The sequence below is a fragment of the Atta colombica genome, unplaced genomic scaffold, assembly GCF_001594045.1.
Source record: "Atta colombica isolate Treedump-2 unplaced genomic scaffold, Acol1.0 scaffold12, whole genome shotgun sequence".
In the NCBI taxonomy this organism is placed as follows: domain Eukaryota; kingdom Metazoa; phylum Arthropoda; class Insecta; order Hymenoptera; family Formicidae; genus Atta; species Atta colombica.
Window position 1 is genome coordinate 4,366,292 of NW_017259206.1, and position 14,545 is coordinate 4,380,836.

A 14,545-nucleotide genomic window follows, 5' to 3' on the forward strand; every position below is an offset into this window, starting at 1 on the left:
CTGAAAACAGATACATGAGATAAAGAATTATTTAAATTTTACAATGATATATACGGCACACTTTTCATGTCTGCGCAAAATAATGTGGCAACTCGATGCATTCTATGTTTATAAATACAGATAGTAGAAACTTTAACTTCGCTTAATTACAATGTGACACTAGTAATTTCTTGCTCTAATGATTTGTTGTCAGAGAGAATCTCATTTTGCGGAACAACATAAATCTCTGGTAATTAAAGAGAACGAGGAAAGGAAGGGATTTATATGTTAGAAGAATTATGATAGAGAATGCTTTCCATTTAGTGACACAAGTCTATACAAACATCATTCTTTCTTGATATTTAGAAAATAACAAAGATAAAACGACATTTAAGTAAACTTATGGAAAGCACCCACCCAGATGTTTTGAATTAAAGAAACTTAATGCAAGCTGTAGAAATAATGAGAAATGTACGTGCATATTCAAAAATCTATTAAGAGTTCATATCGAAGATTTAATCTAGAATATATAGATGTGGGTCTTTCAACGTTAATAGTCTTTAAACTAAAGAATCTATACTATTCAGAACATAATTAAATTAGCATTTGCGATATCACGAATCTGTGAAGACTGTAATATGTGAAAATAGACTCTTATATAATAAACATTTTTTAAATAAAAATTTGTGATCAATTCAAGAAGGTATTGATCTATAAAATAAGCTTTTATGCTGATTTATTTAATTGATACTTACGCTGAAATCATTTCGATAATTGATACTTTAAATAAATGTAAAATTTACACAATAGAAATTCTTCTAGATTGAATTTTTTTTTTTTTTTAAAGTAGCATATTCGATAAGATGCTCTGTACTTCCTTGACTTACAATCTGGGATGTGGAGAACCAGCTCGAGTGGCTCGAGTAAAGCGGCTTATCTTGCTGTTAGGTGAAAGGCACGTACAAATGGAAGCGAGAATAGGGTGAAAAGACGGTTGTGATCGATAACTGATAGTCAATTATAATTTATGAATACATTTCTTAACAGAATTGGATCCATTTCGAATTGCAGCAATAAGAGAATACGTAATAAATTTACACTTTGCAAAAAATCATATAGCAATTTACATAAGAATCTTTAAGCTTAAAAATTTTACTTTCAAAATTCCATTAAACTTTTTTCTTGACGCTTCTATGAGGCCAAGTGATGCTGTTTCCAAGTCGTTTAGAATTTACAAAAAAGATTTTAATATTGAAATTATATGTGAAGTTGAAAAAGAATTTTTTTCGACTTAAGATTTTCTGAAAGTTAAAAACATTTTTTTTCAATGCTTAATTTAAAAAATTAAGTGGCTTTTTAAATAATATAAAAAATTTTTAACAAATGTGTTTATAGTGTTATTACTTATTAAAATATATTTCCTATTGAAGAAAATAAAAAACAAGAATTTAATTAAAAAATTGATTTAATTATCAAGTTCATTAGAGAATAATTTTATAATTAAGTTCTTGTTTTTTAAATGAAAAATTTTTTTATGCTGCGAAAAAAATTTGAAAAATTAAATTGAAGGAAATCGATATTTAAATGTATTTTTTCCTATATTTCCTATTCTCTCTTTTTTTGTTTCAGGCCAAACAACGTGCCTCCGTAAAATGGCTCCTGTCGAAGGCATACAACAATCGAGTGCCAGAAAAACTCCGCGATCCCTATTATCGTGATCATGAGGTAAGCTTTAATTTTTGTTACAATGCTTTATTAATGAAGTCTCTTACGTTTAAGACTTTAAAAAGTTTCACATTTTATTAATATATTAATAAAATTTCACATATGTGTGTGCTGCATAATTACAAATTGAAAGTAATTTTTGAAATAATAAATTCGCCATAGAGAATTGTATAAAGCTTATAATATATATTTACAATTTTAAATTTCGTAATAATACATATCTACGAGAAAATTTTTCTTAACAAGTAGGAAAGATATATTTTCTCACAAACAAATTTTATTATGATTTTTTTTATCTACTTTGATTTTATTTACAATCGATAGTATCCTGAAATCCTACTTTGTAGTTTGTAGTACACGTCATTATTTCGAAAGAAAAGATCTGTTTTCTCACAAACGAATTTTATTATAGATTTTGCGCATTGATTTTTTTACAGTTGCTATTGCGATTGACAATTCTTTCTTTCATAACACTATCAATAAATTTTTCTTTATGCTTCAAAGTATCGTGAAACACTCTACTTTATAATATACGTCATTACTTTACGGAGAAAACAGTTCTCTTTCGTCGTGAATGGCGGTGCTGGAAAATTATTAAAATATCTATGCAGCCAGAAATGCTAATAATGCTTTTGCCAGTACAATATTGCATCGCCTCCGATGAGAACGAAGGAAAGTGGTGTTACACATTACATTGTCAATAGCTTACTTTACGCTACTTTACGCTACGGGAACTCACGAAGAAAATGTAGCCGAGACTTCCATAGTTAAAGTTCCGTGAAACTTTACGAAAACTGAACTTTATACTCCCCTCCCATGAGGATGTCTGTCATCAGTCAGTTTATACGAAATATGTTCAGGGAAAGCTGTTCGAAAGAGAACCTGATTTATACACTAAGAAAAAAATATAATAAATTTTAATAAAATATTTATTTGAATGTGTGCCAACTAAATATTTACTTACGTAAATAAATATTTATTTAATCATCAAAAGAAATAGTAATTAAAAATGATAATTAAAAAATCAATTTAATGGTTCTTGTATTAAATAAATATATCTTTGTATTTAGTTAGTATTATTTAAACAAATGATTTATTAAAATTTAGTATATTTTTTTATTGTGAAATGTGCACTAGAAAAAGAGTCTGATTGCATTAATTGGAATTCTGATTAAAAATGAACGAATTAGAATTTTCTGATTGAATTTATTATAATTTTAGTTGATAACCAGAATTCTGACTAATTAGAATCTTCTAATTTATTCATTTTTAATCAGAAATTTTTCTCAGTGTATCAGCTGCTTTTATTTTCTATGAAGCTGTTATTTTCTATAAATATTTAAACGTGGAATTTTTTGCTTTATTTAAATATTATACAAGAATATTTTATACTATATCTTCATATTCTTTTGTGTTTTCTCTCTTTTCTGAGTTTCTGATAAAAAAGCAGATGTATATATTTGTCCCATTTGTTACAAAAGAAAGTCTAGATATTTTTGTCTCAGAAGAAGCATCTTTTTTTTTTTGAAGTCAAAGTTTGAAAAATATTTCCGTGCTTTGAAGATATGCGATCTTTATGTAAATTTCTCTTCGTAATCATAAAAGCGCTTTCTGCATTTTTATGATTATGTAAACATACATATTCGTGAAATGAGGAAGCTTAAATATTCTCATGAAATAAAGACGAACAAGACATTCAGGTTCATGCGAACTTACATAGCTGCAGTTTATAAATATTAAACGACTTAGAAAAGAAACTGAAGATAAACTGCAATGTAACTACTTTTGCACGAAGATGAGTAACAATCGCCGACAATATTTTTACTTCGTACTTCTCTCTCGTTCGCTTCTTTGCGCACCGACAATATAATTATATTTATTAGACCGACAGTACGCTAGGAATCCTGGTTACTATCTTTCAATTATCTCTGCTTCGCGTATTTTTTATCGTTTGCTCAGTAATTTCACACAAAAACTTTTACAGATCTTCTTTTCGATATTTCTATATTGTAGTTTTCTTGCGCGAAATGAACATTCCTCGCTTCAACATTGATCTATTAATGCTGCTTGTTATATCTAACAGAATCTACGTTAAAGTAATATGTTATAAAATATTATTTGAATGCGAACTTAGTGTTTCGAAATTGTTTGATTTTAAAAGTAATTAAATTGATTTTGTCCAAGTAAACTTTAGAAAAGAAAATATTTTTCTTGTTTAAAAAGGAAACAAAATTTTACTATTTTTATGTATATTTTGTTTTATCTTATGCTCTTACGATTATAAATCTATACATAAAATAAGATAATGAATTATGCAATATAATAGGAAAATAATGAGAACTTTATATATAAAATAAGGAGCTTCTACCAGGTTATTTTAATAAACGAACTTTGAAAAGTGTAATCAGTAAACTTTTATTATTCTTTTATTATCATTTTATAGTAAAATTTATTATGAATGTATTATCTAATACATTTTTTATTGTAATTATTCATATATAAAATTTCAATTTATATTGTACTTCTGCGTTTTTATTATTCATACTTTATTATTCATACTTCATTCTTTCTTCATTGTTCTTTGTTCTTTCTTCTTCATCCTTCCTTTTTCGTTCTTCGGTCTACAGTCTTTTTTGCTTCAATTCGCTTTCTATAGAAGTCTTCATGGTGGATTCGAAGTATCTGATCTTGTTGGCTACCTTGGATACTGGATGCTACTTGAAATAATGCTTTCGCATTCTTCGGCACGAATAGTCATTGCAAAAAGCGAACAAAAGATTATTATGAAGACAAGGTCGTTCTTCCCCTTCGTTTTCTTTGAACTCGATCATTTGTGGCACTTTCACTGTGCTAAGTTTTCTAGACAGAAAAATACTTCAATGGTTTATCATTATAAATATCACTTATCATTGGAAACGTTAATCATATAATTATTGATGCATAAAAAATTTATAGAATAAAAATTTTTTGTTATGCGTAAAAAAGTGTTATAAAAAAATTTTATATATATTTGTCAAACATAATTTATGTATTAAAAATCTTCAAAATATATAGATTTAGTACAATTATTTATCTAATTTTAATTGTATAATCGCGCAATTATTTACGAAATTATTTTAATCTAAAATAATTACATGGACAGTGTGGTTTTGAATTTAATTTGTATAATTATCTGTAATTTTAGAGATAAATTTTAATGTTTACAGGAACAAGAGCATTTGAAACCGCAAATTGTACACGCGCTTTCCAATGCGGAGCTCTACTGCCTCGCTCTGGCCAACATATACTCGGATCCTAACTATCACAATCAGAATCACTACGGGATCCTGCAAGCCTTGGCCAGGAAAGGTGTCTACGTCGCGGAGCAGAACAATACTCAGCTCACCGAAACGATCCTTATTCAAAATTCACCACTTAAGATGGTAAGCTTGCCAGTGCACATGTAACATGCGCACAGTCTATATGTTTCCTCTTCTCCAAGACATTTGAACATCTTCAAGTATCGAGAAGTGATAATTTGAAATTGCTAGAAGATATTAGTATAATTTATCCATGATATCTTCAAGAAGCTGCATAAATCCTATTACTTAAATGTGTTATTACAACAGATCATATGAAATTATTTTAATCAATGCTAATAATATTTTTGTTTCGTTACAGTCCGCGCATATGGCTGTGATAGAAGGCCTGATGGTCTTGTACGCGAAAGAAGTGGTGACGGGAGATCGGGTGGTCTCGGCGATACAACGGTTTGATCCTCAAGTCGAGGTGGACGTACCGTCGGATCATGAGAAGGGTCTTTTGCTCTGGATCAATCACGCATCGCACGCGTTAATTGCCAAGATTCAGAGCGAGGAGGGTGGTGGCGACAAGACGCGGCTGCCTGAATTACCCGCTGCCAAGGATTTTCAATCTCTATGCGACGGTGTCGGCCTAGCGGCTGTTGTAGCTTTCTACTGTCCTAGCGAACTCAATTGGATGGAGATTAGGGTGTCGAAAAGACCTTCGGTAGCGGACGCACTGCACAATCTTTCTCTGGTGCACGCGTTCTGCGTCAAATGCCTGCCCTACTCGATTTTTCATATGCAGCCTGATGACGTTACGTACATGAGAGGGTGCGTTAATCTAATTAAATTCGAAATTACACTTGTATCGCGCGGTGAATATTTTACAAATCTTTTACAATATATTGTATTGATTTTGGAAAAAATAATTATTAGCTGTCGTATTTTCCTTTCGATTATTCTTGTCATAATTTTTAGGTCGATGAAACAAAATCTAGTAGTCTTTCTGGCTGATATGTACAACGTCTTGGAGATTCATCCAGCGAAATGCGTGCGCTATCCTGGTGAGGAGCGGGCGATGCAATATCTAGATGGTACGTAAACATTTTATGATACGGAATGAGATTGTTTATTAGAAGCAGATTTGCGCGACAATATGTGGTATTCGAGCTATACTTCAATGAGAGCGAGAAAGAGAGAGAGAAAGAGAGAGAGAGAGAGAGAGAGAGAGAGAGAGAGAGAGGAGTTATGAAAATTGGTGGTGGATAAATGTGATTGGTGGAGGCTGCTGTACACTGGACTTTTATACCCGTTCTATTATTTATTTTATTATACTTTTCTCCATGAAAAACCTACTACTATTGCAGGGAACGTACATTATATGTAATTTTGTTCTAAATTACACAAATTAATTGAATTATTATATATTGAGTTACAAATTAATTCAATATATCGTGAATAACTTAAATAAATAAATCATCAATATTATGAATATTAATGAGGAATGTTGCTTGCAATTGTAATGGTATCACGCTTTTTATCAGTGTCAATACACACACTCAATATCTCAGCCTCTTGATCCGAATTCCCTTCCCCGAGAGCAGCGACTAATTATATTATTTCCATTCGATACCAATTGACCTTTTTTGCGAATGCGAACAACAATGAAGTCTGCAACGGGCAAAGAGATATGATATATCAGCCAAACTTACGAACTTACCTCCACACGCAGCACTTAATCTACAACTGTAATATTTCCATATATTTCTATGGCGTAACTTCTTCTTGACGCTTGATACGACAACGCTATCCTCGCCTTCTTCTTTCGTCAACTTCCGGTTGCCCATGAACCACATGATACGGCGCGGCGACGGGTGCAGCCTGCCCGCGCAATAGTCATGGCGTAGCTCATAAGAGAAGCCTGCCACAGTCTATAGCTCCAATACCTGATCTGAGAAGCAACCTCTCCGTAACCGCGCCAGGTTTCACAGGTATCCACACGTTACCACACAAAGAATCAATCTCATGTCTAGGTGGTCGTCTATCTTTGCGAGTCGCGTTTCCGTGGACTGACATTGCCGTTTTTTAGAATGTCTCGAAGAGATCAACGACTTAATCGCCTTATCGCGCTGCCATTCATGTATGTAGGTGTATCAGGTCACCCACATTTAATGCGACGCACACTTATTCTGTTATAGACAGTGTATATAATAAAATATTTGTGATTGTTGCTAATATCAATCTTAATTAAGATCTATTGTATTACTAAATTCTAAAATTTAACAGCAGTATTTAGTTTTCGTCAATCTTTTAGTACGGTCAACATTATTTCATCACACGAATATAAAATTTCTATATGCATATAGAAAAATTTTACTTCTTGTATTGTTTTGGAACGAAGAAGAACCATTATTGAGAAATTAAGCTATTATATCGTTAAAGTTCTGACGTGACATTTTATTTGGGAAAAAAGAAAGGCAATGAGTTTTATCGATAATTCTTATGTATATTAACTAAAGAAAAATCCCGTTGAACTAATCTCTTAGTGAAGTTCATAAGTTGCAAGGAGCACTGCTTGTTATTAATCACATTGTTTGCATTTCATCCAATCACGATCGTGAGAGCATAGAGTGATATATATATATATATATATATATATATATATATTCTCCCGGGAACAGACCTGCATGTAAATCGCATAATTTTGCGACACGATTGTTGGCTGCTTGTCGCTTGCATTGGATCATTGGCTTCATTTTATGTTTTTTTTTGCATGAGATTTTGAGTCGGTGCGCTGCTACCAGTCACTGTCAACGAGAAAGATGAGAACTTCGTCGTTATTCATTAAGGTCCACTCCATGTTTAGTTAGTACGATTATGTTGCGACGTTGTATTCATACTTGGTTCGTTTATGGTGTCATTTGGTTTATGATTTATCATGTATCGAACTGTTTGTTTCACGTTATATTCATTTTCAGATTGGTTCGACACTACGACAAAAACTAGAAATTAGAATATTAGAATAGAAATTCGATGTATATCTTCGTATTTTCTCTCAAAATATATGACATAGACGTTTCTGTTAACATTTTAATATTTGAGACTTGCACAAGTTGAAATTCTGCATTATCGTTCCATTTCTGTCGGTGCACTAGTTTCACATTGAATTCATTTTGCTGGTAACACAAAACAATTTACGTGAGAATTTCACATTGTGCTCTTAAATTAATTTGTTGTCTAAGTTTTATTTAACGTAAAGTATAAATTTATTATCTGTTGAGCATCTTACTGTTTCTACTTGAATATAATTTGAGTGATGAATGAACCTTCTCATACATTAAATAAAAATGATAGACAGGCAATCGATTCATCATTAAATTATCTTTCCAGTTACGAAGTCAACATCAGGCAGTACTGTGAAGAAGTCGCAATCTTTGCAACAAACTGCCGAGAGTCATCCGTATGATGATAGGTGCGTTGTCATATTTCGTTTCAAGAACCTTCTAAAGCAAAATATATATATGCCTGCATACTTACAGAATTTATTAATAAATTTTGCAAATATAAATTTTCTATTTTTTCAAAAAATACTTTATAAATATTAATTATAAAAATCAGAATTAACAAATTAATTTATTTTTTAATATTTATTATTGCTCATTGTGGCCATTTATTTACAAATTAATTAATTAAATTACGAGTCTTATATTTTTTTTAATTTACAAATATAGTTGCAACTTATAAAAATAAATTTATCGTATACATATTTGATAGAAATCAAGTTTAGTTTTTTTTACAGGCGCGCAGGTAGCGAAGAGAGTTTCATAGTGCATCGTGGCAAAGGCATTCCCACGCTGAGCTCCGTAGCCGATGAGAAGTCCGTTAGAACTGAAGCCGCTGGTCGGCCGAGCAATTGGGAAGAACAACGACGAAGTTCCTATGCCGGACGTCGATCAAGACGGAACAGTATCACGGACGATTCTCAATTGACTATCGAGAACTTCGGCGGGTCTCAGGTATGTAGCTGCGCAGAGCGACGTGATTTCATTCGTCGTCGCATGAAGAAGACTTTGGCGCGGAAGGATTATCTCGAGCGGACAAGCAGTATGATCGAGTGATTTCTTTTATCCAGGATAATTTACACAATTTTGGTAGAAATCCGGATAAAGAGCTAGGCGCGCACACTGGTAAGCGTAACGCCACCGAACCAACATTGCCTGCGCGATCCAGCGTCCAAGATGTGTACGGTAGTGGCGTGCAGCACATAATCGCAGACAACGGTTACAGCGGTAGCGAAGAGCCGATGAGGCTGCGACGACAGGCGTCCAACAGCAGCCTAGATAACGTCGCTCTCCGGCAAATCTTACATTCCAACGTAGAGAACGACAGTAGTACGGATGGTAGTAGTGGTGGTGGTGGTGGCGATGTCCCCACGAAGTTCGCCAGCTTCGCGAATTTGAGTAGACAGAGCTCAGAAAAAGGAATCAATTTCACATATACGGAACAAGATGACGCTAAATCGAACAGGAAACATGGCCAAAGTAATGGGAATAGTGAGAAGAAAACAACGTTTGCCACTCTGCCGAACACAACCACGTGGCAACAACAGAGCAATCAGCAGTCGCAGCAGATGGAGCAACATTCAATTGGTAAGTTATTAAAATGAGAAGAAACTTCATCATTTGGAAAGTTTCAAGTTGATTAGAAAAAAATATTAGTATAATACTTGTATAATACTTGTAAAATATAACGTTTATGAAATCTATACATTCATGTATATTATTAGCAAGACAAGAGAGAGTGTAGCAAGAATATATTACTTAATTTTATCTAATTTCATATTTAATTTTGGAATAATTGAAAATACTCTATGTTAGATGAGAACGGCGGTAATACCATAATGGCCTCACAGCTGAATAATATACGAATGAAGCTCGAAGAGAAGCGACGACATATAGAGAACGAGAAGCGAAGGATGGAAGTTGTTATGTCGAAGCAACGGCAGAAAGTGGGAAAGGCTGCTTTCTTGCAAGCGGTCACGAAGGTAAAAACATATGGGATTATTTCAAATGTATTTCATATAATTTAGGAATTCTGCATAAATACACATTGACCTGAATATCATTATCATCAATTCTGCATATCAGTTCTACATACACATCATTGTTATAGTTAGAATTTTCAATAATTTTTTTCTTTGATAAAAGATATAGAGTAATACGGGAATACATAATTCAGTACGCGAATTACGAGAAATGTTGTGGATTTTGTCGACACAACATTAAGGTCTGCCATGCTGTGTGACAGCTACTTTGCGAATCTAGGCACGGGTGTTTAGTATAGAGCAAATAGTATGAAGACTGTATTTCAGAAAGTACAGAGTTTCTTTTTCTTCCGCCTTTTATTTACGTTTTTCATATCATGTTTTTTCTGATTGTAATTACATCCTGATTGTTTAATATTGCTTGTACATATAAATGAATCTATATCAGTTGAATTTGTAGTATTATTGGCAAAGGTATATGAATGTATAATATATATATGATTGCTCAGTTTTAGGTAACAATCAAATTTTGTTTTTAACTCATTTGTTTATTTTTTTATCTAGATATATTCATGTAGATATCATCATTTTGATTGTTTTGGTTGTACATAGTAGGACCTTATCTCTCTTTTTTGTTTGCGCCTTAAATAATCTTGGTTGCCATGTTGTCTTAACACAATTCTCTTTCTGACATTTCAGCTGTACTTGATGGTAAGCGCATGCTCTGACGCTAAATTTTTGCATTATAATAAGATTGAACATTTCTATTTAAATCACGTTTCTGTTTAAGCAGGAATTTTTTCCGTTTGCTAAGTACAATCTTTATTTAACACATGTTATTTTTTTGAAAACGACATCGATATCTTGGAATTCGAGCAATTAATATCATTCAGTTATTTCAATTGAGCATGTATAATTTTTTTTAATAATATTGTTACAATTAAATTAAGATGTTCTTGTTCGAGTTTATCTTTCATTTTTTCCTTAATGTTCGTTTTCCAAAGTATTGATAGAGTTGTGAATGTGTATTGATTTTTAAACGATGTTTGAGGAAGATTCTTAGGTTTTGATTAAAGCACTGCATGTTATTTTACGAACATATTTCCATCGAAAGAGAGTAGTGAGTTTATATGTATGTAATATAGAAGAAAGTTTCAAGTCGAATTATTTTTAGTAATATATTAGTCAAATGGCGTATAATTATCATATTATGATTCTTTTATGGTATCAATACTAGATATGCCACATGAGTGAAATTATATATACTTAATTTTAAATATATATGATATATGTGAAGTTATATATACTTAATTTTAATTATATATATTTATGTGTGCACATAAGATTAATTTTTTTAAATTATATTTACAATTGCAAATGAGATAGCGCGCTCTTAGTTTAAGTCAATTGTTGTTTAATTAAGTATGATTTGCGAGCCACTCTGGATGGGCTTTGGCACTTAACGCGCTTGAGTGTAACGTGACCTTTGCCCGTGGGGAGACACTCGGCACCTTGGTGATTTGGTGGTGATTTGGTGGCGGACTCTGAGTACTTAACAAGGCACGCTGGTTGGGCTGGTTGCAGGGTAAGGTTAAATCTCCCTCTTCGTCAACGTCCGGGGGGGACAGTCCGGCCGAGACAGTCGGTCCCCCCACTCCTGTAACCTCCGGATCTTCCGGGGCGACTCCGACGAGCGTTTCCGAGACGTCCTCTGTACCCCAACAACCCCTTCAAGAAAAACCACAGAGACCCTTCTCGCTCAAGGTACGATATCACCAGCAAGTGTTTCAATGTAGGCGAGAAACTCCGTAATAACTTATCGTTTTTTTCTAGAAGATTATTTATATTACGCGCTTATGTGAATGGCTTTCGAACATCGATTATTACGTTCTTTTTCTTTCGTCCCTGTTGTAGTGGAAGGACTCAGTAAGAAAAATGATTATCTTTCCTCTCAGTGTTTAGCAATTACGAAATTATAAACGGCCGTGACAATGCTACAAAATGTACAGCCGCTTTGTATATTCACCCCTTTAGTAGAAATTACTTTTGATAAAACGGACTATATTATTTTGCTTCTTGACGCTTCTTTTACATAATAGAGGAAAACGAAACCTTGCAATCTCAAGATGATTACGATAGATGTATTTTATGATGTGCAGACCCACTTGAGCATTCGTTAATACCGTATTCCTGGTACGCATGGTGCAATACTAAACACTCTAGAAAATAGTATCATATTTATTTACTTGCATTTATATCTGTGTCGGTGACGGTTACTAGATATAAGTCAATATTTAATACGATTTCTCTTTTCTACTAATAGAACATTTACATTCTGATATGTATACATACGTTTGTCTAACTGATATCTAATTAGCTGTATTACGAAAATTTAATTTAAGTTTCCGCTTCTAATTACACTGTTACTTACGGCTGTTGCGGCGAATCATTTAAATTCGATACCCGTAATTAAAGTGCACCTTAAATTAAAGTACCGAGAACTTGGGGAAATTCAAGAAGACTTGAGGTAGTTATATAAGATATTGATCAAACAGATGGATAAATGTTGCATATATAGATAGTGTCACCAAGTTTCCGGCCATTAACTGGATCAAGAATTTGTTTGTGGATCGCCAATTATTACGAACGTAATAATTGACAAATTAAATCATCATGTTTTATTCGTACTTATTTCGGGTAAATATTCGTAAATAATATTAAATGATGAGATATTTTATATCGTATTACGCAAAACGCAAGTGCCAAGCCTCTGTGAAACACAATTCACAGATTTGTACATCGTTTTACTTATTTTATTTATTTTAATTTTGTAGATTTTTTTTATTCTTGTGCAAAATATATCATATATAATATATAATGATAAGTGTACACTTTAAACAACATAATTAGGAAAAATTCCGAAACTTATAATTATTTTATAATGAATATGATTAGTAATTTTTTTATATTTAAAAACAAAACGCTAAACAATATCGAATTATTTTCTCTATATTGAAGTATTATACACAAGTACGCATTTGTAGTACCGTAATATCTTTCTGAGGCATTCCATTTCTCTGATAATGACTATAGGAAATTAGCGAGGATGTACGGGATGTCGAGCATAAATGGCTGGAGCACGATGGTAATGCGCCATTCATCGAGACCAGACGCACTCCAGATATCGAGAATATGGATCCCGAACAGTATCGTCAATCCATAACACAGTTAGTACTCGTGCCTGTAAAAATTACAGTGGAATTACAAAAATTATCGTTCATGCAAAATGTTTATTGTAGTATGAACAATAGCCTGAGCGAAATTCAAGCGGATATACAGCGTTTGGCAAACCAGCAGAATCAGATTCAACAGCAGCACCTGATGTCGCAGCATCAGAAACAGATGCAGCAACAGCTTCAGCAGCTGCAGAGTCTCAGTCAGCAGCATATGCAAGTGCGTGTCGGAAATATATTTTGCACCATGTTATTAATTTATATTAACTGTTTCTTTTCAAACTTTTATTTTGCAGACTTACGGAATACCACCAATGAATCCATCAACTCCTAGACTGCAAGATTCGCAGCAATCGCAGTTCTACTTGCATGATCAGCCGCAAGTGCAGAGGAGAATGTGGGGTCAACCGGTACCCACCCAGAGTTTGGCCAATGAAATGGCCGCAGTGGGTTATCAGCAGTCTATGGATTCGCGATTTAGTCCTCAACCTATCGGTACATAATTAAATTAATTTAGAATAAATAAAATATTAAAAATAAAATTTCAAAGAAGCTACGCGATTTACGATTATTTTCATAATTTGATTGAACCTTGTTAAATACCAACGTTTCATAAATATTGACCTGATTTTGATAAAATGAACTACAATGTTAAGGATCGACAAGAGTGACAAGCCCATTTATACCTGATTTGTAGTACCATTTAACTTTGCAATTTCATTTTTAAAAACATAATAAATAAAATTATATGCTCTTTATTTATGGTGCAGATACGTTTTCATGTTGATATTTTATCTCCTAGAAGTAATATTACGTCTTAAATCATTTTGGTTTCTTTTTTTATGAAGCTGCGGAGGCTCATACAGAGCCTTTAATTTTAGAAATCGATTCTTGACAATTTTTATTAATAAAATTATGTACACCTTAACTGCACTTAGTACATATATCGGATGAAATATCGATATCGATATAAAATATAAATATAGAATAAATTATTTTGCTCTTTTTTCCCAAAAAATCGCTCTACGCCTTCAAGCTTCTCTGAATGTCGTAATTGAAACGCGATTTATGTAATATTTTAGCACACACAATTTCAGCATAAAGAAATTCGTCTTCAACTTCAATCAAAACACAAAAATAATTCACAAACTGCGTTGCTTCTTTGAAGGAAATAGTCGTGGAAATCTCAAAAATGTTAAAAACAAAATGTACAATACAAACAATGAAATCTATAGTTTAATTTGATATTAATAAAAAATATATATTAATACATTAATATT

The 14,545-nt window shown here is 32.6% G+C and overlaps 1 protein-coding gene across 9 annotated transcripts in view; it reads left to right on the forward strand.

The window, feature by feature from the left end:
- Nucleotides 1-14,545, forward strand: part of LOC108694399 (patronin) — a 68,749-nt gene that overhangs the window by 46,012 nt on the left and 8,192 nt on the right. For 6 of the 9 annotated variants that reach the window (XM_018203826.1, XM_018203828.1, XM_018203831.1 and 3 more), the window contains 13 exons: nt 1,609-1,704; nt 4,911-5,126; nt 5,365-5,819; nt 5,967-6,082; nt 6,869-6,979; nt 8,379-8,460; nt 8,776-9,004; nt 9,121-9,637; nt 9,866-10,032; nt 11,617-11,796; nt 13,126-13,259; nt 13,332-13,485; nt 13,562-13,760. In XM_018203826.1, coding sequence (XP_018059315.1) covers nt 1,609-1,704; nt 4,911-5,126; nt 5,365-5,819; nt 5,967-6,082; nt 6,869-6,979; nt 8,379-8,460; nt 8,776-9,004; nt 9,121-9,637; nt 9,866-10,032; nt 11,617-11,796; nt 13,126-13,259; nt 13,332-13,485; nt 13,562-13,760 — 2,656 coding nt within the window. The remainder of the gene's footprint in view (nt 1-1,608; nt 1,705-4,910; nt 5,127-5,364; nt 5,820-5,966; nt 6,083-6,868; nt 6,980-8,378; nt 8,461-8,775; nt 9,005-9,120; nt 9,638-9,865; nt 10,033-11,616; nt 11,797-13,125; nt 13,260-13,331; nt 13,486-13,561; nt 13,761-14,545) is intronic. The other 3 variants (XM_018203827.1, XM_018203832.1, XM_018203830.1) reach the window with 3 other exon arrangements.